The 24,338-nt window shown below is 40.0% G+C and overlaps 1 protein-coding gene across 1 annotated transcript in view; it reads left to right on the top strand.

The window, feature by feature from the left end:
• The window catches only part of CEP170 (centrosomal protein 170), a 203,682-nt gene extending 187,291 nt beyond the window's left edge, over window positions 1-16,391 (top strand). Inside the window, exons 19-20 of the mRNA XM_030196425.1 lie at window positions 6,176-6,227; window positions 16,037-16,391. Coding sequence (XP_030052285.1) covers window positions 6,176-6,227; window positions 16,037-16,323 — 339 coding nt within the window. The 3' untranslated portion in view covers window positions 16,324-16,391. The remainder of the gene's footprint in view (window positions 1-6,175; window positions 6,228-16,036) is intronic.
• Window positions 16,392-24,338: the final 7,947 nt, after the last annotated feature.

Below are 24,338 nucleotides of genomic sequence, written 5' to 3'. Positions count from 1 at the left end.
CGAGCGAGCCTGGGGTAAGGTTGGAGTGAGAGTGCCTTTTAGATATCGGATGGTTTATGGAGTAGGTTTCCAAAAGTATTTATTTCTAAAAGCTTATATAGTGCCAATTTGACCAAAGTTGGATTTAGATTATGTAACAATAGAAATAAAACATGGAAAAGAAAATAAGATTATACCTTTTTTTATTGGACATAACTTAATACATTTCCTGATTAGCTTTCTCTTCTTCGTCAGATCAGAAAAAAAGCCACGGACAGAATCCCCCTTATAGTGACATACAACCCAGAGCTGGGAAAATTAAGAAAAATCATAAAAGATCTACAGCCTCTACTCAAGGAGGTTGAATTACTGAAAGAGATATTACCATCCCCACCAGTGCTGGCCTTCCGACAGCCACCCAACTTAAAACACAAGCTAAATTAGAAGTAAGCTCCCAACACAGACTCAAAAAGAAAAGAATGGCACACATCCTTGCAATATATTCAGCTGCAAACTATGCCAAAACATTTCACAGGACCCCACGGTCATTCACAAAGGAAAAATATTCAACATTAAGTAATCTTTCACGTGCTCATCTTCCAATGTGGTATATATCATTCAGTGTAAAAAATGCAATGAAGGCTGCTACATTGGAGAAACAAGTCAGATGCTAAAGAAGAGATTTAATTTACATAGACACCATATGAAAAATGCTAGTACCAATCAAGATGTCACCTTTGTGGGGCAGCACTTTACAAAACCAGAACACTGTACCAGTGATTTCATGGTAAGAATCCTGAAAGGGAACTTTAAAACAATATAGGAACGTAAGACCTTTGAAGTCAGAATGATTAAATATTTTGACACCCACCAGACAGGACTTAACAAAGATCTGGGTTTTCTAGCCCATTATAAACCATAAAATTGTACTGCTTTGTCACCCTCCTATCTCCATGCATATCTCCCTGTCCCTCATCCACCCGACTCTTTCTGTGTCTCACCTATCCACCCTTATCCCGGTAGCCTGTCACTGAAATGCTAACATGCCTATAACGCAGCATAGTAAACAGGGCCCTTTATATGGTAACGCTCACCTTTTTCTTATGGATTGGGTTACTTTAATACATATGAGAGCTGAATTTCGAACCTCAAGTTTATTTATTTGTTGTATTTGTATCCCACATTTTCCCACCTATTTGCGGGCTCAGTGTCTCTCTGTGGAATGCGTTATCTCTTAAACTTCGGATCTTGACTAATTATTACACTTTTAGAAAAGCTCTCAACATTTTTATTTGCAAATTATTTGATATGATCGTTATGTTAATGTGAGATGATATGTGATGTGATATGTATTGGGGGCTTTGGCAATTTGTTTTCATAGCTTTTAATCAGCAATGAACCATTTGTGGTATTTGCGGAATAAAAGCAGTGTATAACATAACGTAACCTGGATTGGCCACTGTTTGGAACGGGATTCTGGTCTAGGTGAACCATTGGTCTGACCCAGTATGGTTATTCTTTTGTTCTTAGTTATTTTACTACTAAAGTTAATGGAGTAATAGTTAATGTCACATTAGACACCTCGTAATAGAGTCCCTAATGTGACATTCTTTTTTCTTAAGGTTATCAATAGAAATCAAACAAAATAAAACATGGAAAAGAAAATAAGATGATACCTTTTTTATTGGACATAACATTTCTTGATTAGCTTTCGAAGGTTGCCCTTCTTCGTCAGATCGGAAATAAGCAAATGTGGTAGCAGATAGTATATATAAGTGAAACATCCAAGCATTACTTTGACAGTCTGACAGGGTGGGAGGGGGGAGGGTGGGGGTGGGTAGGAGGTATGCATGGGGACATCAAAGCATTTCATTGATATGCTAACAGGATGGCTGTTCTATAAATTTATCAGCTCTAAAAACTGGAAAGGAAAGAAACATATTCAGAACTATACACCATATGAACAAAACATTACATTGTGTAATGTCAGCAGATAGGAAACTGCCAATATTCCATGACTGACCCATGGCAACATGCTGATTTTCAACTCATTTTAAAGGAGCCCATGGCAGAAAACTTCAAATCTGTGGAAAGCCACAGTTTACCAGTTGTTTCTAATTACCATTTACACTAGATTTATATGTTTAAATATGATTTTTTTGTGATCATTTTGAATAGAATGGTATGTAAAGAAGAAAATCTGCATATTTAGAAGATATTTCCTTGTAGCTGTACTATTATTTCTTTTCACTGATTGATTGATTGATTGATTGATTGAATAATATTTTTTATAACTCAAAACCATTTTTTTAGGATCCTCTGGAACTTTCAATCATATAGACTGCTGGTAGTCTCATATAAATTTGGTGTGCTGCCTGAATATATATATCCTGGAGGAGAGGAACAACAGGGGGAAATGTGATACAGACATTTAAATACTTGAAATATATTAATAAGCAAACTAACCTTTTCCAAAATGGGGAGACTATCAGGCTTATTTTCGAAAGAGAAAGATGCCCATATTTCGACCAAAATCGGGAGATGGGCGCCTTTCTCCCGTGGGCGCCCAAATCTGTATAATCGAAAGCCGATTTTGGGTGCCTCCAACTGCAGTCTGTCACGGGAACAAACAAAGTTGACAGGGGCATGGTGAAGGCGGGACTGGGGCGTGTTTATCGGCCGAGGAGAGATGGGCGCCCTCGGCTGATAATGGAAAAAAGAAGGGCGGCAGTAGTGAGAATTTGGGCTGCTTTTTTGGACCCTTTTTTTTCCACGAACAAGTCCCCAAAAAGTGCCCCAACTGCCCAAATGACCACCCACAGGAATCGGGGATGACCTCCCCTGACTCCCCCAGTGGTCACTAACCCCCTCCCACCAAAAAAACAAGAACTTTAAAAACTTTTTTCCAGCCTGTATGCCAGCCTCAAATGTCATACCCAGCTCCCTGACAGCACTATGCAGGTCCCTGGAGCAGTTTTTAGTGGGTGCAGTGCACTTCAGGCAGGTGGACCCAGGCCCACCCCACCCATTACGTGTTATACTTGTGGTGGTAAATGGGAGCCCTCCAACCCCCCCCCCAAACCCACTGTGCCCACATGTAGGTGCGCCCCTTCGCCCATAAGTGCTATGGTACGGGTGTAGAGTTGTGGGGAGTGGGTTTTGAGGGGAAGATTTAGGGGGGCTCAGCACCCAAGGGAAGGGAGCTGATGTGTTCGTTTTTTAGCTGGGCGGCTTCGGTTTCCATTATCGCTGAAAACCGATACCGCCCATCTCAAATCCGCCCAAATCCAATGCATTTGCCCGGCACCAACCGTATTATGGAAACAAAAGATGGACGCCCATCTTTTTCGAAAATATGGTCTGTCCTGCCCCTTTGCGTACCCATTCTCGGAGATAGTCGCCCATGGAGACAGGTGTCCGCGTTCAATTATGCCCCTCTATAGAATCAGAGGACATAAAATAAAGCTGCAAGGAGGGAAACAATAACATCAGAAAATACTTTTACACAGAAGGTGCCTGCATGAGTGGGAAAATGTGCGATTTAAATGCACAATAAATAAATAAATGGAATGCTCTACTGCAGGAGGTGGTGGGAGAATGACTTCCACACTTTACCCCCCAAACAATGTGTTTTGTTTTGTTTTTTCCTTTAAATCTGGGTGGAACGGCAGGGAGAATCCTAACCACCATTCTGGGGTTTTTTTCTTCTTTAAATCTGGGTGGAGCAGCAGATACAATCCTAACCAACTTTCTGGGCAAACTGAATGGACCAATGCTGGTCTTTATTCTGTCATTTACTATGTTAGATTCACTAAGGAGTTTTTTTACAAAGGTGCACTAACAGATTTAGTTCTCACTAAATTATAAGAAACCCATTATATTCCCATGGGTGTCTTATAATTTATCGCACCTTAGTAAAAGGACCCCTAAGATTTTTTTTTTAATACAGATTTGTTTTTCTTAATGAAATGTGCAGTGCCTTTGAAAGTCTTTACTCTTATACATTTTTTTCACATTCTGCTGGCTAAAAAATACAATTCAAAATGCATGAGTTCCACTGATCCATACTCTACATTTTCAATGTGAAAGAATAATTTATTTATTTGCAAATGCTTGATATGCAATCCATTGCATAAGGTTGCTGCTAAGTTGTGTACAATATTAAAAATCAGAGAATAGCAAAGGTAACAGCAGAAAAAAGGGAGAAGGAGAAAGTTGGGGGGGGGGGAGCAAGCATATAAGAGTGAAAATATGAAGAGGGGTTTCTTAACCTGGAATAGTTAATAATGGGGTGGGGTAGGAGAGGAGGAAGGGATCTGGTATTGATCTTATGTGAGTTTAAACAGCCAGATCTTGATCCGCTTTTTAAGTTTACTGATTGAAGGCTCAGTTCTAATATCACGTGGTAAAGTGTTCCACAGATAGTCTTGCATAGCAAAATGTGGTCTGGTAAGTGGTGTCAAGACAAAATTGATTGTGTGAGGAAAGATATAATAAGGCTTGCTGAAACAACTGTAGGGATCATTAGTTCCCTTGAATACCAGGGTTAGGATTTTAAACTTTATTCTTGTGGAAATGGGCAGCCAGTGTTTGAAGATTAAGGAGCCCTTTTACTAAGGTGTGCTAAAGAAAATGGCCTGCGCTGGTGTAGCCGCATGTTTTGGACATATACAGGTGCATATTTCAGTGCACCTGCAAAAAAGGCAGCAAAATTAAAACCAGCACACATCCATTTTTGGCTTGCGACCTTACCGCCACCCATTGACATAGTGTTAAGGTCTCACACGTTAACCGGGTGATAATCAGCATTCATACACTGCCGATTACTGCCAGGTAAGCACCAAGTGGTAGAAAATTCCTACTGCGTGTTTTGGACCTGCGTCAAAAATGGAATTACCACCGAGGCATTTGGTACCTGGGTGGTAGTTCCACTTTGATGCGAATTGGACGTGCATAGGCACCTTAGTAAAAGGGCCTTTGAGAGATGTAACGTGATCAAAGAGAGGGGAATTGTGAAGATGTTTTGCTGTGATAGAGTGTATAAGTTGCAAACGCTTAAGAGATTAAAGTAGCATATCTGAGTAAAGAGAGTTACAATAATCCAGATGAAAAATCTCAAGAACCAAGATTAAAGTGCAGATGTGGGGAAGAGGCAAGGAAGGTTTTAGTTGTATGAATCCTGTGTGAAGAAAAAAATGAGAGCAGGATTAATATATATGATTTTTAAATAAGTTCGAAATCAAAGGTCACACCCAGAATTTTGATGGAATTTTAAAAGGCTAGTCTGGTCCACGATAGAAGGCGGTGAAGATGTTGAACATCTGGGGTTGGGAAAATGTATAGCGTCACACTTGGAAATATTCAGAAATAAAAAAGTGCATTAAAATGTAGAAATTCAAGAAATTAATAAGAAACCAATAATCTTGATTGTTTAAGTCTTCCCACTTTTTCATAGCTCAGTTTCCAAAAATTGCCCTAATAACGCTTATATACATTTTCCAAACACTAAGTGGGGAGTTCATCAAGCGGTGTTAGAGCCCTAAGTCGTGTTAATGCGACTAAAACAGATTCATGTGTCAGTTCAGGTGGTAGGGCATTCCAGAGGCACAGTCCAATATGACAGAAGGTCAATGTCATGAGATATATCAAGGAAAAGGTGAGATTGAGGAGGAAGAGAGAGTAAAGCTAGCTAAGAGGATTGCAGATGACAAGATAGGATGTATGAATGAGAAGGTTCAAGAGATAATCTGGGGCAGAAGGATGCAGTCCCTTATAAACCATGAGCAGAATCTTGAATTTAATAGTCGCAGATATAGGGAGCCAGTGCTCAGAGATTAGGAGAGGTATGAGATAGGTCAAAGCATTGGGTGTTGTAAGGAATTTAGATGGCAGCATGAAAATGGAATAAAAGCATTGAGCATTTCCATTTATGGTAAAACTTACACTTGAAAAAAAAAAAGAGGCAAAATGGGTGGTAGACTGCATCAGGCATCAGTTACACCCCTAAAGACAATTGGGGGGGGGGGAGGGGTACACAGCATTGCATTTACAACCCTGACTACCTTTCTGGGGATACTGGATGGGCCATGCTGGTCTTTATCTGCCGTCATTTACAGTGTGTAATTGATGCATCTAGAGGCCCCTTTACTAAGCCCAATGAAAATTAATGCAAAGCATGTTTTTTTGTTCATTTCAGGAAATATTGTCCATCTTGCAGGAGTTGAAACGAGTTGAAAAGCAGCTGCAAGGTATGAACATTTCCTTAACTGTTAATTTTCTGGAATCGATCCCTCAGCATTGCAACTTCATTCTGCTGAGCACAGAGACTGAATAAAATGTGGAAACCTTTTTTTAAGTATTTTTCTATAATTTTACTGGTATGATTTGTTTACTCTCTGTGTCCTGAATGTACCATATAAGGGGGTTTGACCAAATTCCTGCCATGTCTATGAACTGTATATTGGCGTCGGTAGTACATTTCTTTCTATCAGAATTTGTTATTACTAGGGGTGGGCATTTAGTGCACTATTAATGCGATTAATTTAAAAAATAATTAGCTGTGATTACATTTTTCTAATCATGATCAAATTTTTTAAGTCCTGTCTGTTGTCCAGCATTGCTTTCTCTCTCCTGCCTATCCTATTTCACCTTGCCATAATGTAGCAGAGGGAAGGCATCGGCATCAGTTGCAAATAGCATGCAGGAATCACTGCTGGAGACCCTATGAAGAGCCAGATAAATGTGAAGGGGGGGTTAGCGGCAGGAGGGGAAGGAAATGGGCGTCTGTGTGTCAGGCATAAGAGGTTTAATAGCAGAAGGGGAGACACTTGGGTGTATGTGCAGGAGAAGGATGAAGCAGGAAAGGAGAAAGGTAGGTACCTGTATGGAGGGGAGGGGAGCAATGTGCTGTGGGAAGGAATTATGTGTATGCAACTTTTCATTATATTCAGCAGGTTTAAAAAATTTCCATGCAGTGGGAATTGACTTGTACCAAGCCATCCAGCCCAGAGGTACGGCTAATCCTATGATTAAAAATTTTAATACAATTTTGTTTTTTTTAATCGTTGCCCACCCCTAATTGAATAGCATGTTGTGAATGATAATCGACCATGCTGAGTATATGTTCAAAAGGGTAATTGTGTCAAAAAATTGTAAAAGCATGTGCCCAAAATGCATGCCATGATTAACGGAGCAAATAAAAATTTTAATTGCACAATCCATTGCGATTAAATCTTTTGATCATTGCCCACCTCTAGTTATTAGCATTGACTAATACAAGGAAAAGCTTTAGATTGTGTTACACTCTGATACAATAGTGTTAAATTATGAAAGACGACCCTGTGCATTAAAATTCTAAATAAAGTTTCAGCATTCATGCTGGTAAAATTATTACATATATGGCAAGACATCACTTATCATGCCTCCTAAATTGAATCAACTGTAGGAGGTAAGCAGAAAAGTGTGTGTAAGGAAAAGGGTTTTAGTGATATTTATATATAAATATATAGTTGCACACACAAAAAAATTTTTTAATATGATTTTGTACCTTTTAAGGTTGTTTGAAAGATATATATCTTCAAACGTAATCAGTAGTGGAGGTCAAAATGTACCATGTTAACTGGCCCAAGGTGAAAGGCCCAGTTAGCATGGAAAAGTTAATCTCCTTTTCTCCCCATGCCATCAAAATTATTCTGACCTCATGATAAAACCCGAACACCATCAAGTGAACTCCACCCCTACATCAAGGTTACCCAAGCCCTCCTCCCCACCCAAATAAAATTGTAAAGCCCTTAGCCTTCCTGATAAATTGTCGTGCATAGGCTTCTAAATGATCGTTTTTGGGGAAGAGGCAGGAACTGAGAAAAGCTATAACATCAGTATAACATAAATTAGTTGAAAGTACCCTCAATCAATTTTTGATAGCTCATTTTGAAATTACTTTTTTAAAGCCATTTTCTTATGTTTAACCTGAATCCCTGGCAGAATACAATGGTATCACAAATTATATTACAATACCACATGCTGAACTTGTAATCAGTTCATATTGTTTGGCCAAGATGTATGGCAGTTTGTAACATAGATTTTTTGGCATTCATAATTTGGACATTTTATTTTGGAAAATGACTGTTCATTTTGAACGTTCTCACCTTTTTTTTTTTTTTCGAAAGGAAACCCTGACATTTTTCTTGTTTAAAAATAGCAGTCAGATGGGCAGGGTGTGTTTTGGGCGTTATGAGCAGGCTGTCCCAATTCTGACTTGGACATTCTTTTGAAAGTGCTCCTCTTTGTATCCTCTAGTAGTTTAAAACTTAAAATAATTACTTAAGACCTCGCAGCAAGAGAGGAAGGGATTTGCCAAAATTGGAAGCTTCTCTTTTTGTTTATACTATCCACATGTTTTACTTTTCTCTCCTTCACAGTTTTTTATTTATTGCACTGTATATGCAATCATTTCATTAGTCTGTAATATTGTATATACTTGTACTGTAAGGCTGTAGAGTGGTAAATATTTCTATTGCACTCCACGACAAAGCATTTTTTCAAATATTTTCATTTGTTTTATTTTAGTTACTTATATAGTTTTTCTATGTCACTTTTTCAAGGTATCACAACAAAGTTGTATTCAATAAAAAAAAGAGTATGTGTATAACATAAAACAAAAAGTGGCACATACATAGGTAAAAAAAAAAGAGGTATAATCATAGGGAAGGAAAGAATTCATAGGGGAAGGGCGGTGGGACAAAGTCAAAGAGGTCTGTAAAGAAAGGGATAACTCACATGCACTGGTGTGGTAGTCATCCCTGAAGACCCCTCCCTGTCCCATAGATTATAGGCCTGAGTGAAAATGAGCATTCCTTGTTATCATGCTAGTCCAGTCTAGACTGGTGGGTTGTGCTCCCCAACTAGCAAATGAAGCAGAAAACACTGATTTCCAGTGCAACAGAAGTATAAGGAATTATACAGCCCTGAAACCTGCCAGTATTCTCTGCCTCCAGCATACGGTTGCAGCTTGATCTGGTGCAGCTGGAGTTTCTTTTGATTATCTAGCTCCTAGAGTTGCAGGCTAAAGCCTGTGACCCTAGGTCAAGCTCCAGTACCCGATGTGAGTTCTTAGGGATTAGTCTGTGAATGTTTTCCTGAGGAAGAACCTTTGGTCCAGGACAATAACCTGTGTGTCCCAGCCCTGGTAGGATAAGAGTCCCGATAGGCAGCAGTGGTCCCAGAAGGCAGTGGATGCAGCAACAGGTTCATGACAAAACTTTACTACTACCTCATGATAATTTTGAAAAGCTGTTTCACCTTTCTCAAACAGATGCCTCTATGACAGTGGTAACCAAGAAAATTGCTATTTTGGTGAAAGGAGGCTTCGCCTTCAGTGATTCACAAGATAGAAAAGTGGAAGTGTGTTGAACAAGCTTTTGTGACCATGACTTTGTGGTCCAAATGGCAATAAGCAGGGACTATATTACCTATGCACTTCTTTAATGGATTCAGTAACCCCCAGAGAGCCAGGGTATGGTGCAGCTAAAATCAGATACTGTCTTTATAGTGGATGCCTTGTATGACCTGGTCCAGATTAGTTCCAGGAACACGCTGTCGGTGGTGGTGGTGGTGGTGGTAGAGATGGCTATAGCTAGTTCGGCCTCTAAAACATGCCTTAACAAGTTTCTCTTTAGGAGCAAGCTCGTTTTTGATGAGGATCTCAAGAAACTCATCAAGGATTTGGGTGAGTCGAGGCCTTAGAGGCTTCTCGAAGACTGATCGTGCTCCATTAAGGGATCAGCAAGCATGTCTCATCTGATGGATTAAGTTTATTTCCAACACTTGCCCTGCACTTTCTTTTCTCAGCAGGTTAACATAGAAACATGACGGCAGATAAAGGCCATATGACCCATCCAGTCTGCCCATCCTCTGTAACCCCTAATTCTTCCTGTTCCTAAGCGATCCCACATGCTTATCCCATGCCATTTTAAATTGTGGAACAGTCCTCAACTCCACCACCTCCACCGGGAAGCCATTCCACACCTCCACCACCCTTTCTGTGGGAGCCAGCAAATCCCAGGATAACAGAGGGCAAAAGAACCCAATGAGGGGTCACAGAGCCACCCAAGGGCCAACTGGTAGGAGAACTCCCTCTTTTTTACTTGGAATAGGTCTGTATCACTTCAGATCAATGGGTGCTGGAGGTGATCGAACAGGACTATACTCTAGAGCAGGGATGGGTAACCCTGGTCTTCCAGGGCAATCCATTAAAGTGTTCAAGATTTCCACATTGAACGTTCTTTTAATTAATTTGCATGTACTGCTTCCATTGTATGCAGATAGCTCTCATAAATATTCATTGTGGAAATATTGAAAATCTGACTGGGTTGTGGCTCTTGAGGCCCGTAGTTGTCCACACCTGCTCCAGAGTTTACATAACCCATTTCCAATGGAGGAGTAGCCTAGTGGTTAGTGCAGCGGACTTTGATCCTGGGGAACTGGGTTCGATTCCCACTGCAGCTTCTTGTGACTGTGGGCAAGTCACTTAACCCTGCATTGCCCCAGGTACAAAATAAGTACCTGTATATATGTAAACCGCTTTGAATGTAGTTGCAAAATACCACAGAAAGGCGGTATATCAAGTCCCATTCCCCTTTATGAAGTCTTCCTGTGGATCAGTGCTAAATAGGACAGCTGTGGAAGAAACCCTTTCAATGGTTATTACAGTTGAGGGCCATTGTTCAGTCCTTCCAGAGGAGTGCAGAAGAGGGTGCTATTCCATTTATTTTGTGGTCCTAAAGTACTACTACTACTACTACTACTTATCATTTCTATAGTGCTACTAGGCATATGCAACAATGTACACTGGACTAAAGGGGGTTCATTCTGCCACATTTTGGACCTCAAAGGGGTCAAGGTCACTCTGGAGGTTTTGTTTAGTTTTTGTATAATTTCACTTTTGTTGTAAGTCACTTTGAACCAAATTTCTTGGGAATAAGGAAGATATAAATGCTTGTGATTGTGCAGGTGTCTCCCAGTTCATTATAGAGACATTGCAATCCATTATAGCAGCAGTCAGGAAGGGCAGGTTTCTAACTTTCTTAGTGTCAGGTCTCAAAGCAGCAACTAGGTTTGTGAGCCCTTGGGCCGCTGCCAAGGAGCGGCAATGGTAGGCAAAACCACCCCAACCAGCACTGGGCTAACACACACACAAAGCAGGAACACACTGGACAAGAATACTTGGACTGGAACACAGGACTGGAGCAAGGCTTCACCTGCACTTGACCACCCTTCCCCAGGAGTTGAGCCCCTGGGTGCAGGTGGCTGGCAGGACTTACCGGACTGGGCAGGAACTGGATACCAGCAGGAAACACACAACAGAGTCAGGACTAAAAGCTGCCAGGCAGCCACTAAGACAGAAACACAGACACAAGACAAGGGAATGCAAACCAGAAACAAGACTAGGAACTAAGCAATAAAACCAAAGCTAACTACACACAAACTAGAATCAGGCAAGAAACTCAGAATAAAACTGGACTAGGCAGAAGTGCACAGAGCACACCCACATACCAGGGACCTTAGACGATGCAAAGGCAAACACAGAAGTTTCTAAGTGATTAATAAAGTCCATCAGCTGCTAAAGCTCAGCTGCAGCAATCACAAGGCAACTACGGGTGCTGTTCAGGTACAAACAAGGAAAGCAATTCTGGCAGCCCGGAAGATCTGGACTGAACTGGGCTGAAGTCTAGAATGGGTATCAGTAAACAGACAGTCCATTGCAGCCACCAGGTCTGGCCACCAGAGGGGCGAGGTGAGCACAGACAAGGAAACGGTCACAAACGTGACACTTAGACTTGTCTGACACTTATCTGAACATACAGATACAAGAGTTTCAGCAACAGTTTCTCTGGTTTTGGGTTCTGGGCTTTCAGTTAAGTGCCCTGCCCTTTGGCCTGGCTGTGGCTCCGAAAACATTTTAGAAAACGATGGTAGAAGTGACAGCCTTTTTACACAAAGAGGGAATTGGAGTTAATCCATAACTGGATGATTGGCTGACATGTGCCAAGTCAGAGGATGCTTGGGCGGCTTCTCACAGTGTGATTCAGGTTTCAGAGGACCTGAGTTAGATAATGAACAATTCAAGGAACAATTTGTTTCCCTCTTGGTCTCTAGAGTAGTGGTTCTCAACCTTGTCCTCAGGGCACATATAACCAGTCAGGTTTTCAAGATATTCAGAATGAATATACATTATATAGATTTATACACAAAGGAAGTAATGCATGCAAATCTCTCTCATACATTTTCATTGTGAATATCTTGAAAAACTGACTGGCTAGATATGCCCTGAGGACTGGGTTGAGAACCACTGCCCTAGAATATTTGGGCACAATGTTCGATACTGAGATCAGGGACAGAATGAACAGGCACTCTTGCAGATTGAAGCCTTTTTTTTTTCCAGCTATCTCCCAGAGCCTAAGATTATATCCAATTATTAGGGTTCATGTCAGCCATACTGGAGTTAATGCCTTGGGCAGGAGCTCACACAAGTCCCCTTTAGATCACTGTCTTCAGCCTGATGCTGATGTGGCAAAACTGTAAAGTGACATGGTTCTACAGACAGGAAGGAGTCTTGCCCTGTTAGCATTGATTCATCTCTGGCATCCATGGCTACTTAGCAGGGTTCTGCCTATGTTATCTTATGTTATCTCATCTTATGTTTTGTGTTATCAGACTATTCTCATTGACTGAACATTTTTTCCATATCTTGAAACCAAAAATGGGGAGACTATAGAACCAGAGGACATAAAGCTGCAAGGAGGAAAACTTAAAAGCAACACCAGGAAATACTTTCACAGAAGGTGGTGAATGCTTAGAATGGATCTGTTTTGGCTTGATTGATTCACAATGGTTATTTTTCAGCAGTAGTGGCTACGCATTTAATGGTGCATGGGACCTCCATGTCCGCAGCACATGTCCATGTCTGGCAAGTGTGAGAATCCTGGTGCAAAGGTTGAGGTTTGTCTGCAAGGGAGGCAAATATTCATTCCGTTCGGCCCTTGCAAAGAGGGATAGAGAGTGGCTTGGACCTTCAGTGTTCAAGAGGCAGTGCAAGCTTGTTAGAGGTACAGTGAAATGAGTTTTGTGGCAGCACATCTGGATATTTGCAAGTTCTTGTGAAGAGTTAACAGATCTGCCCTCCCTTAGGACCTGGTAGGTTCACACTTTGTACTAGTGCTGTCCAATTCATGATTCAAATCGATTCGTCCCTCCCACCCACTGTCATCCAGGCCGCTGCTTCCCTCCCTCCAGCTGTCACCCAAGCCACTGTAGCTGCTGAGGGAAGCAGCAGTAGTGAGAAGATACTTACCATGGCAGGGCCCAAGGTCTCTCTATTGTTGGTACAGGCAAGAAAGTTTCTCTATTGGCGCACAGCCGGAACAGGAACTGACATCAGGGGGTGGGACTGACTGTCAAGCCAAACAAGGAGGTTTAATAGACAGGAGTGGATGTGAGCCTAAGTCCACTGTATGCCAATTTGGTTAATCTGTGTGTCCACTCCCCAGCTCATCCATCATTGCCATATGCTCAAAACAAAGCAAGCAAATCTATGAGCTGCTGCTTCCACGTTGTCATTCTTTATTGTTGGTCCACATCTGTAACAAGTCTAAAGCTGTTTCAGTTGGATAGGCAATGCCTTAAAAGGTGGAGGAGAAAAGAAATAACAATTGAATATCACTGAAACAGCTTCACAAATTATTGTAGCTGGTAGAAACAACAATTATAAACTCTGTAGTTTGTGCCTATTTTTCTTCACTGTTCTTCTATTCAATACAGATGGCCAGATTTCAGTGAGGATATCCTGTTTCCTGATGGGTTCAACTTAAATGTTGTTGTAATCTGCCTTGGGAACCCTGGTGTTATAAAGATGATGGCATATATTGAAATTAAATGGAAGTAGAATTAAATTCTCCTTTCATTGGGGCACATGGAGTCACATCTTCATCTGTTTTGTAGAAGTTTACCTTTTAGAGAGACAAATGGATTATTCTGTTTTGAACATGTTTCAGGGGCAAGCAACCCACTGGTTTAAGCTTTGAGCAGCAGCACCTGTCAAACGTGACTATGATCTTGCCCAAAAACTCGTTTATGTTTTACAGGCTTTTGAGGAAGCCACAACAATTGCATCTGGAGAACAGTATGTTTATGTGTACGCCAGCCACCTCTGTGCCTTCAGAAAGAGATGTTTCTGCTTCTGGACAAATTATAGCTGCAAGACGCAGTTGTCTGAAGCCAGCCAAAGTGGACAAAATGATTTTTCTTAATAAAAACTGGAAGATGTAGGACTTGACCAAACTTCACTTTTCACATGATGTAACACTGCATAGCGTGCTCACACTAAAGTTTGCCTTTGTTCAACTGCTGGCTGTTTTTTTTTGGGGGGGGGGGGGGGGGGGGGTGGTTACCCTGTGTGTTATAATATTAGCATATGGGCCTCACTATTTCAATCAAGTTAAATCAAATTGAATCGAAAAACCAATTTTTTTGAAAGAATCGAATCGTACCGAATTGAAAAAGTTTTGACTGAATCGGACAGCACTACTTTGTACCTCTGAATTGAGCATCTCTATAGGATCTTTATTTAATGGTGGTATTCTTGGTGGCCATCTGCTCCCTGAAACATAACTAGGAGTTGCAAGCTCTCTTATGTAGGGATCCCTTTCTTTCTCAGCAGATTAGTTGCTGCAGACAATATTTGTAGGGCAACAACATGGTTGTTGAGGCACTTATTGTTAAGCATCACAGACTGGATGTCCAAGCTAGGAAGAACTGTGTCTTGGGAAGGCAGTACTTGTGGGGGCTTTGTCTTCCCCTCCTGGTTCTATGAAGCTTGGGTACATCCCATCAGTGTGTACGAGTCTAGTAGGACAATAAGGAATGTGAATTTGCTCTTACCTAGTAATTTCTTTCCTTGAATCTCAATAGACCAGACCTGGATCCACCCAGGAAGACTAAATCGCCTTCGGGGAAGTCCTTTCAACATCTTTATTCTTAAGAGTTGAAGTGTGGTCTCAGCTCTGATCTTTCAGAGGTATATAGAATTTTTTTCTTCCTTACCTCGGCTGGTGTATGTAGAGTGGTTTGTTTACAGTTGTTTTGCAGCATCAGCTTTTTCAGTAATCTACTGGCAAGTTCCAAGGCTGCATCGCTTATAATACCATCACTGGAAATCAGTGTTTTCTGCCTCAGTCTGTTGATTGGGCAGCAGAACCCATCAGTATGGACTGATCTAGCAGGATTCAAGGAAAGGAAATTATCAGGAAGAACAAATTTCACCTTTTTAGGCCTGTCCTAAATTTCATAAAAGAAGATTCAAACATATAATAAGATGGGAAGGAGGACCAGAGTGATAAAACTGAAAAACAAAGCTAGTATAGCAATTGATTTTGAGATGAATAATTCATGTGTGAAGGGATAGCAAGCAGATTCTCATATTGAGAATGAAGAGGACAAGATGACTGGTAAGGGAACAATGGACTGGTTAAGTACAAAAGGGTGCAAGAATAAAGGGCTCTATGGGTTAACATAAGAATCTTAAATTTGATTCTGAAGGAATCAGGGAACTTTGCATTTTCATTGTTAAGTTATAAACTCAGTATATACAATCTGCCTTACTTTCGTTATGATGATGTGAAATGTGTACAGAATATATTAGAATGCATATTGAATATTCCACTGTGAAATATTTTACTTAACCTGTAACTGGATTAGACATGGAAGAGATGGATTAATGATTAAAACAGTGCTTCTCAACCCTCTCCTAGAGGTACACCAGTCAGGTTTTCAGGATTACCATACTGAATAAGCATGAAATAACTTTGCAGATATTGGAGACCCATTGTATGCAGATCTCATATGCATATTCATTAGAGTAATCCAGAAAACCTGATTACCTGGGTGTGCCTCCAGGAGAGGGATGAGAAGAACTGGATTAAAGTATTATGCTGAAAAGCATAAGAGTGAGACTGTAAATTATTCTTCCCCTGATTGTTGTCTGTTGACTTGATTCTTTCAGTGATCAATGCTATGATCGACCCAGATGGAACATTGGATGCCTTCAACAGCTTGGGATTCAGCAGTTCTGTGTTACCAGCCCATCCTAAGTTGAAGTCCACTCCTCCTTCCCAGACTACCTGCACACAGGTGACAGAGCATGGTCAACTGGAAGCCAGGGCTGTCCACTCTGCTGTCATCTCAGTCTCATCTGAATTAGACAGTGTTGAATCTGAGCCTGACTTCAGTATACATTTTAATAGGTTCAACCCCGATGGAGAAGAAGAAGATACTACCATACATGAATGACAGTTTATGCTGCTGAACACAAAATGACTAGGAATAAAGTTAAATTAATTTATCTTTATTAATATTGTTTTGACCATTTATCAATTTAATCAAGCAATTAGAGTTAATAACACTTCAGGAAATTATTCTTATCTATTTATATTCAATTTGATAACTTAAGGTTTTTTTCTACATTTTCTTTCCGGGTTTGCATTGACTGTTTCGTACCAGATAAATGACTACTCTGGTATTTATTTTGCATAGTATTCTGTAGAATATTCAAAAATATTCTCAGATTCCGGGGGCTGATAATGGAAGCCATCTGTTATCCAGTCTAATTATCCTGGTACTTTAACCTCAGTTGGAATCCTAATGCTTTGTGATACCACAAACAGATTAGAATTTAGTTCTGGTACAAGAAATGAGCTCAACTGGGTTTTAAGAAACAAAAGTTCTTTGTGTGTTCTTATCCATCATTGCGAAAGTAGAAATACAAAAATAAAAAATTGTTCTTCCAAGGTTTCCTGAGGATTCGTTAACTCTTTAAAAAGTAAAGTATGATTACAGCAAAGAACTTTTGACAGATTTGTGGTTGTGTATTCTGGAAATGAAACAACCATTTTTTTTCTTATTTAAAAACTTTTTTTTTTTAAGCCATTCTGTGAAATGCAAGAAATCAACATACAACATTGATGAAATCCCAAGTCTCCTGTGCCAATGTGCTGTGAAATGGACTTAAACATTATTTAGATTGGACAGTTAATGGTTTCTATATAATAAGCATTTATATTTAGTAATTTAGGAATACATTGATATATTTCACCGAACATTCATTCTTGTGTATTGAAGATTTCAAATTATTATGTGATTTATATATCTTTGTTGCTATATGAATTGACTTGGGGTTTTTCCAAGTAAAGCTATTATGTTTGCACTAAAAATTTGCTGGGAATGAAATAGTAGGTGAATATATCAATATATAAATGATGAGCTAATGGTCTTTTCTTGTATATAAAAAAAACTGCTAATAGTGTTAACTTATTGTAACATGACTGCTTTCATCACCTTTTTGAAATATATATTTAGTGCTTTTGAATTTTGTTCAAAAGTTTGTCATGAATAATTAAAAAAAAAGTAGAGAGAACTTATTGCTGCCCAAATGTTAGAACTATAAAATAGATCTAAACATATGAGAAAAAAAAAATAGAAAGAGCACATGACTCTGGACCCGGAAACTAGTTCAAATCAATTTGTATACCTTGTTGCCAATTTAAAATATGAAATTTGCTTACATAATTGATGGGCTAGTGTTCCTTGAGGTGATCATGACTTTTGTTTCCCCTACATAAGACTTCAGGATAAATTCTCTAAGAGAGTTAGACATTAAAATGCAGTACTTTTCCTTGGTTTCCAGATTACCAAACATAACTTCCATGCAAATTTTTCTGTAAGCTTTTCTTTAAAACTGTACAGCAAATCTTTCCTTCTATCTTATGCCTGTACTATAAGGACTATAGAAAGTAAAATGTAATATAGCACTTTTGATAATCCCTTCACTTTGCAAGTCTAAGATATCCCTCTCTAAGCCTACTTTCCTAGAAACATAACATGTGAAAGAGCAACAGTAAATAACCTCATATTTCCAGAACACTGTAATTTGGAAAAATATTCAGCTAAACATAGCTTTTCATAGACTGGAATTTTCAATGGTCTGTATCTTAAGGGTGAAAATTAGTTTTCAGCATTTTATTTCAATAGATCTTTTAACAGTTCAGCAATAATCCTATGCTACCTATGTTTAGGAAAAATAAACTTGTCTCTGTACATTTTTAAACTGTGCAGAATTTCAGAAGTCAAAAACGTATTTAATCTGTAACTTGGACCAGTTATTGAAACAAAAAATTGTCATTGTATAAAATACTGTTGTATAATCTTGTATTTTTGTTTAAAATAAATAAAAAAAAGAATACAGAATATGCTTGGTAGAAAGCTGGATTCTCCACCCCAACATAGAAGAGAAGCAAACCATTTTACAGAAGCTGTTGGAAAATGTGTTTTTAAAACTGGAGGCCGCCTTAAGTGTTTTGCTCTATTTTGTGCCTATGGAATTTATAGTGTCCTATCAAGAGCTGTCAAACCATTGAAGGTACACCTTGCATGAATATAAAATTTCCTCCAGCAGCTGAGATTTCTGGATGTCTGGTTTGGCCTTTTTTGAATGAATCATAAATATATATATACACACATATATATTTTAAAAATAATGTTAAACTAAAAACACAAAAAATAACATTTCCTTCTGTTGAATGTTTTGAATCTCAATTTCTCTGTAAATAGGAGTGGAAAATAGAAGGCTGTTTAAATATAAATATGTATGCTCTGAACAAAATTAAATTTGTGTTCTCCAAGCGTTTACATATTTGTGTTCTATAATGAATGTTTTGCATTTACTATGTGTTGTTCTTTTTGTATGAACACATTATTTTCCTTATTTATTTTTGTTACATTTTGTTATGTTGAATTTATGATTCCATTTCAAAATAAAAGTATTTCTGAAACTTTATAACATAAATATTGCGTACTTTACTTTTATCTTAAGAAATGAAGTTGCTTGTGTGGTGTCATCAAAAGTTCATCTAGAAGTAGCATTAAAGCTTTTTTTCCCCCCATGTTCTTGACTGCTGTATAATTGGCAGTGCACCCATCATGCTTTTTAGAATATGGGGCCAAATGATATGGAAGCTGTTATATTTAAAGTGTCCTTTGAAACCGTGTTTCAACCATGCAAAAGTATTGCCCCCAACCTCCAAATGAATGGACAACTATGGTCCTTTGTTGCGAACAGCCAGAATCAGTTGGTTCCAGTGCAGTCTTTTTATTCCCTAACAACTGCACTTGCATGGCTTTTTGAAGTAAATGTTCCTTGAAGATTCATTCTAGCAATGAGTGACTGAAAAATACGTATCTGTTTTTATTATTATTATTATTATTGATGTGATCTGGACAATGCTAGACAGTTTAACATTTTCTTACCCCTCTAATTTCAATTTGTTTTAATTGTATTAATATGCATATATTTCAGGATGTCCACGGTGAATGTTCATGACAGAGATTTTAATGCACTGCCTCCACTGCGTGCAGGTTTCTTTCATGAGTGTTCGTTGTGGATGTCCTGAGGGCCAGACTGGCTGGGGTGCCTCTAGGACCAGGTTTGTGAACCACTGCCCTACACTGTCTATTAAATTGTTTTATTATGTATTATGTTGACATTGTAAGTAGTATACTATGCCATATTTTGTATTGTTATTTGAATAATTCTACTACTGTAATTATTGTTTGTTTGATTTATTTTTACTGTACACTGCCTTGAGTGAATTCCTTCAAAAAGGCAGTAAATAAATCCTAATAATAAGAATATACATTACACATGCAAAATTACTTCAAAAATGTAACTTGAAGTAGTATAAAATTCAGAGCCAGTTCTTCTCACCGGAGGCTTAGGAATAAGCTGAGCAGACTGACATTAGAACTCAAAGTGCTGAAATGGATTGGAAATTTTTTTACTGACAGAAATGGACTGGAAACCTTTTTACTGATAGACAACAAAGGATTCTGCTCAGAGGAAAGGAAAATTAGTGGAGTGCCTCAGAGATTGGGCTTATATTCTGTTTAATATAATTGTGAGTGACATTGCCGAATGGTTAGAAGGAAAGGTTTGCCTTTTGTGGATGACATAAAGATTTACAACAGCAGAGTGGACACTCCGGAGGAAATGTCCAACATGAAAGTGATCTACAAAAATTAGAAGAATGTTTTAAGGTCTGGCAGTCAAAGCTTAATGCAAAGAAGTGCAGAGTGATGCACTTGAGGTATAGAAATCCCAAGATGCTGTCTGAGATAGTGGGTGAGAGGCTGATCATCAAAGCTTAAGGGAGAGACCTTGCGGTGATAGTGTCTGAAATCTCAAGGCAGTGAAACAATGAGATGTGGCTACGGCCATAGAAGGATACAAGACTGTATAGGAGGAGGCATAGTCAATAGAAGAAAGGAGGTGTTAATGCCCCTCTACAAGTCATTGATAAGGTCTCATTTGGGGTACTATGTTCAGTTATGGAGGCCATATCTCACTAAGGACATTAAAAGGACCTGAAGCGATCCAGATGAAGGCACCAAACGATTTATGAGAACAGACTTGAAGATCTGATATGTATACCCTACAGGAATGGAGGGATAGGGGACATATGAAACAGACATGTTAATATTTGAAAGGTGATAATAGACAGATCTTTTATACAGATAGGGAAGCAGTAGAATCAGAGGACCTGAATTTAGGTTGCAGGGTGGTAGACTTAGGAATAACATCAGGAAATACTTCTTTATGAAGAGGGTGGTAGATGTCTGCAATGCCTTCCTGGTGGAGAGAAAAACAGTAAGAAATTCAAAAATGTGTGGGATAAACACAAACGATCCCTATAGAGAAAGAGAAGGGAATCAAAACAAAACTTAGCAGTGCTTAGATGGCAACTCCAGTAGCTGGAAAGTAAGGTCAGTGGCAGGCAGACTTCTCCTGAAAATGGCAAAGATGAATCGGGATCAAGTATGTATATTTATGTCACATTTCTATTGTATGCTGTGAGTTCAGGTGATATCTTCTCTTCTTCCACTGAGATAGATATCTTATTGTTATTCAAACCCTTATCTTTATTTGACATATCAGCATAACAAAGAACGATATGCATCAGTTAAAAAAAAAAAAGTTTTATGCAGAGCAAAAAACCCTCCCCACCCATCCTTTCCTCCCTGTACACCCCTCTCCTGTACCAATACCACCTCTGTATCCCAGCATACAAACACTAGATCTGTCCAGACTAGAAAGTACCAGGAAATTAGATCTCCAAAGTATTCAAGTAAACTGAGCGAGCACGCATACTCATATTTAAATAGCGCAGTCAGATTTTCAAAAAGCATTTCTTAGCCTTTGGCCCTTTCCTTTATAAAGACATATGTTCCATGGTGAGGAGTTCATGCATCTGATTGCGCCATTGAAGTGACGGAGGATCTGGACGGATCCATTGAAGTAAAATACAATGCTTTGCAGTTATGGTGGGCTTACGGAGAAATAGGCTAGATACTTGGGTACCCTCTATAATCATAGAGGTGTCATCTAACAGACAAAATTGTGGAGTGGGAACCCAGGCATGTTGATCATGTAGATGCCTCCAGAGGTGTTGCCAAAACAACTATACTTCAGGACAATCCCAAATTTGTAGCCTCTGTTGCATGACGTTTGAGACAGGTCCCCTCTGAAGGGAGACCTATCTTCTTAGCTCTAGAGGGATGTATAAACATTTGCATAAGGATCTTATAATAAAGCTCTTGCAGATTGATACTATGTGGCAGTCGCAGTTCATCCTTCAGGCTAAGCATCCAGTGTATAGGGTCCAAAGTCTCAGGTCCATTGATCCACTATTCTCTGAAGTGGGAATATATTATACTGGGCTACAGGAATCGCTTACTATCTTACCTACCAGGCCTTTACAAACTGCCAGTTGTGGCCATTTTTCATCAAACTGAGATCATCTTATTGTTACATTAGCAAATAAAATGTTGATAGCAAAATTGTTGGACTGTTGGATTGATCATGAATGTGACCGTGGTGCATTCGAAGATTGCACTGTATAAAACTGCCTTTATGTTAGTATTGTGGCAAATTGCTGACTTCTCTGTTTGATGCCACTGTTTAATCACGAAGGAGTACATACTGTACAGAGGAATGGGTGCAGCTCTGGCCATCTTTACCGGCTGGATGAATTGGGCAGGTCTTTACCTGCCTTCATTTACTATGTTACTACATTAAAGTATATACTTGCTAGCAAGCCCTCAAGATAGGAAAGATCCAATTCAGAAATGGACTCCTCCCCCCCCCCCCCACCCAAGAAATTGGGGTATTGGCTTATAGTTGAGACAGAAGAAATCTCTGTACTTCCCACAGTGATCGGTGCTTCTCTTTCGCTTCTCCTTTTCCTTCCAAGGGGTGTAGCCATGGGTGGGTCTGGACCCACCCAGCAGTGGTGCACCCTTGCCAATGCCAAAGCAAGCTAGGCTCCCACATCCATCTTCCCCCTGCAGCTGCTCTCGTTCAAAAGGGATGCCAGCAGCATATAAGAATCGCTGCTGCCGGCTTAACCAGAAGCCTTCTCTCTTCAACTGCACTCATTTAAAGAGTTGCTGGCAGGCAGCATGTAAGAATTGCTAATGCTGCTGCCAGCTGACCCAGAAGCCTTCCTTCTGCTGCATCTTTCCCCCTCCCCCCCCCCCAACTATGATGTAATTTCCTGGGAGGAAAGCCGCAGCAGAGGGAAGGCTTCCAGGTCAGCCGACAGCAGTGCAGTGATTCTTTTATGCTGCTGGCGACCCTTTGAATTTCAATGTTTGAAGTGTTAAAGAGGTGCTCTCGATGCTGCATGGGGTGGGGGGGTGGGTTGGAGAGAAACTTGTTGGGCATGGGATTGGAGAGGAGGGAGAAAAGGAGAGATGCTGCATGGGGTATGTAGGAGAAAGTTATTGGGCATGGGAGGGGAGGGAGAGGAGATATGCTGTATGGGGGGGTGTATGAGAGAGGGAAACTTGTTGGACATGGAGGGAATGGAGAGGAGAGATGCTGTACAAGTGATATAGGAGAGTGGGAAAATTGTTGGGCATGGGAATGGAGGGGAGGGAGAGATGCTTCATGTGCAGGTAGGATAGAGGGAGAGATGCTGCAAGGAGTGGGGAGAGAGTGGGATAATTGTTGGATGTAGGGTGGCGAGGGAAGGAGAGGTGGGACTGCACAGGAGGGATGAAGGATAGAGCAGAAGAAATGTTGGACCTGGGAGGGAGGGAAAGATGTTGCATAGGGGAGAGAGGGATGAGGGAGAAATGTTGGACATGGTGGTGGAGGGGAGGTAGAGATGTTGCATGGGGGGAGAGAGAGTTAGACTTGGGATGCAAGGATGAGAAAGAGAGGTGGTGGACAATGGAAGAGAGGAAAGAGGAAAAAGAGGGAATGATGTTGAACATGAGGGTGGAGGAGAGGGAAGGAGAGATACTACACAGAAGGGGAGAAGAAGGAGGGAGATGCTGGGAGGGAGGGTGGAGAGAGCAGAAAGAGGGAGCAAATGCTGGGCTAGAAGGTTGGAAGGAGAGAGACACTGGGATGGTAGAACCATGTGGGAGAGGTCAAGGGGGTGGTAAGGAAATGAACGAGAGGAGGGTAGTGATTACAGGGGGTATAAATATGATAATGGGGAGTAGATTGAAGATGGAAGGTTGGGGAACGAGTAAGATGAGGAATAGGAGAGCTCGTGGGTGAAAGAAGGAGATGGAAATCTGATAGGTATCTGAAAAGTAAAAAAAAAAAAAAAAAAAAGGAAAGTAGTTATGGTGAAATTTGGGTGGACAGAAAGGAAAGAGCTAAAATGGAAAGATCAATATGTCAGGCAAATGCAGTGAGCGAATGGAATGAGAGAGGAGAAAAGACAAATGAACAGCTGCTTCTTGAAGGAGAATTAACAGAAAGACAGGAATGTGGAAAAGAGAAACTGGAACTATCATGGAAAAAAATGACCAGACAACAAAGGTAGAAAAGGTATTTTATTTGAATTTATTAACTGAAATATGTTAGCTTGAGAAATGTGCATAGTGGATGTCATTTGTTGTGTTCCGTAGAAAAAGAAATACATTTCTATTTTTATTTTTCCACTGTTGCAGTACATGGCGAGGTTCCAAGTTCAGTTTTTGTCTACATATTTTTATTTCTAATTTGTGATCCCTTGTTCTGTATTTGGTGATGTTCTGTCAGTGTGATTGTAATGGTAGGTGGGAAGATTGGAGGGGAGGCAGGGAAGAGAGGGAATTTGGGGAGAGGGCTTTTTTAATTTCTGCCCTGGGACCTAGCATGTTTAACACTAGTCTTGACCCTTCCTGTAGTTGATGGGGAGCCCCAAGCTCCATCAGCTGAGGATCTCCTCTGAAGGCAGCCAAAACTCCCTTCTACT

This window comes from Microcaecilia unicolor, chromosome 3 (genome assembly GCF_901765095.1).
Source record: "Microcaecilia unicolor chromosome 3, aMicUni1.1, whole genome shotgun sequence".
In the NCBI taxonomy this organism is placed as follows: Eukaryota; Metazoa; Chordata; class Amphibia; order Gymnophiona; family Siphonopidae; genus Microcaecilia; species Microcaecilia unicolor.
Note: the sequence above shows the minus strand (reverse complement) of the source record. Positions and strands in the feature narration are given on the sequence as shown.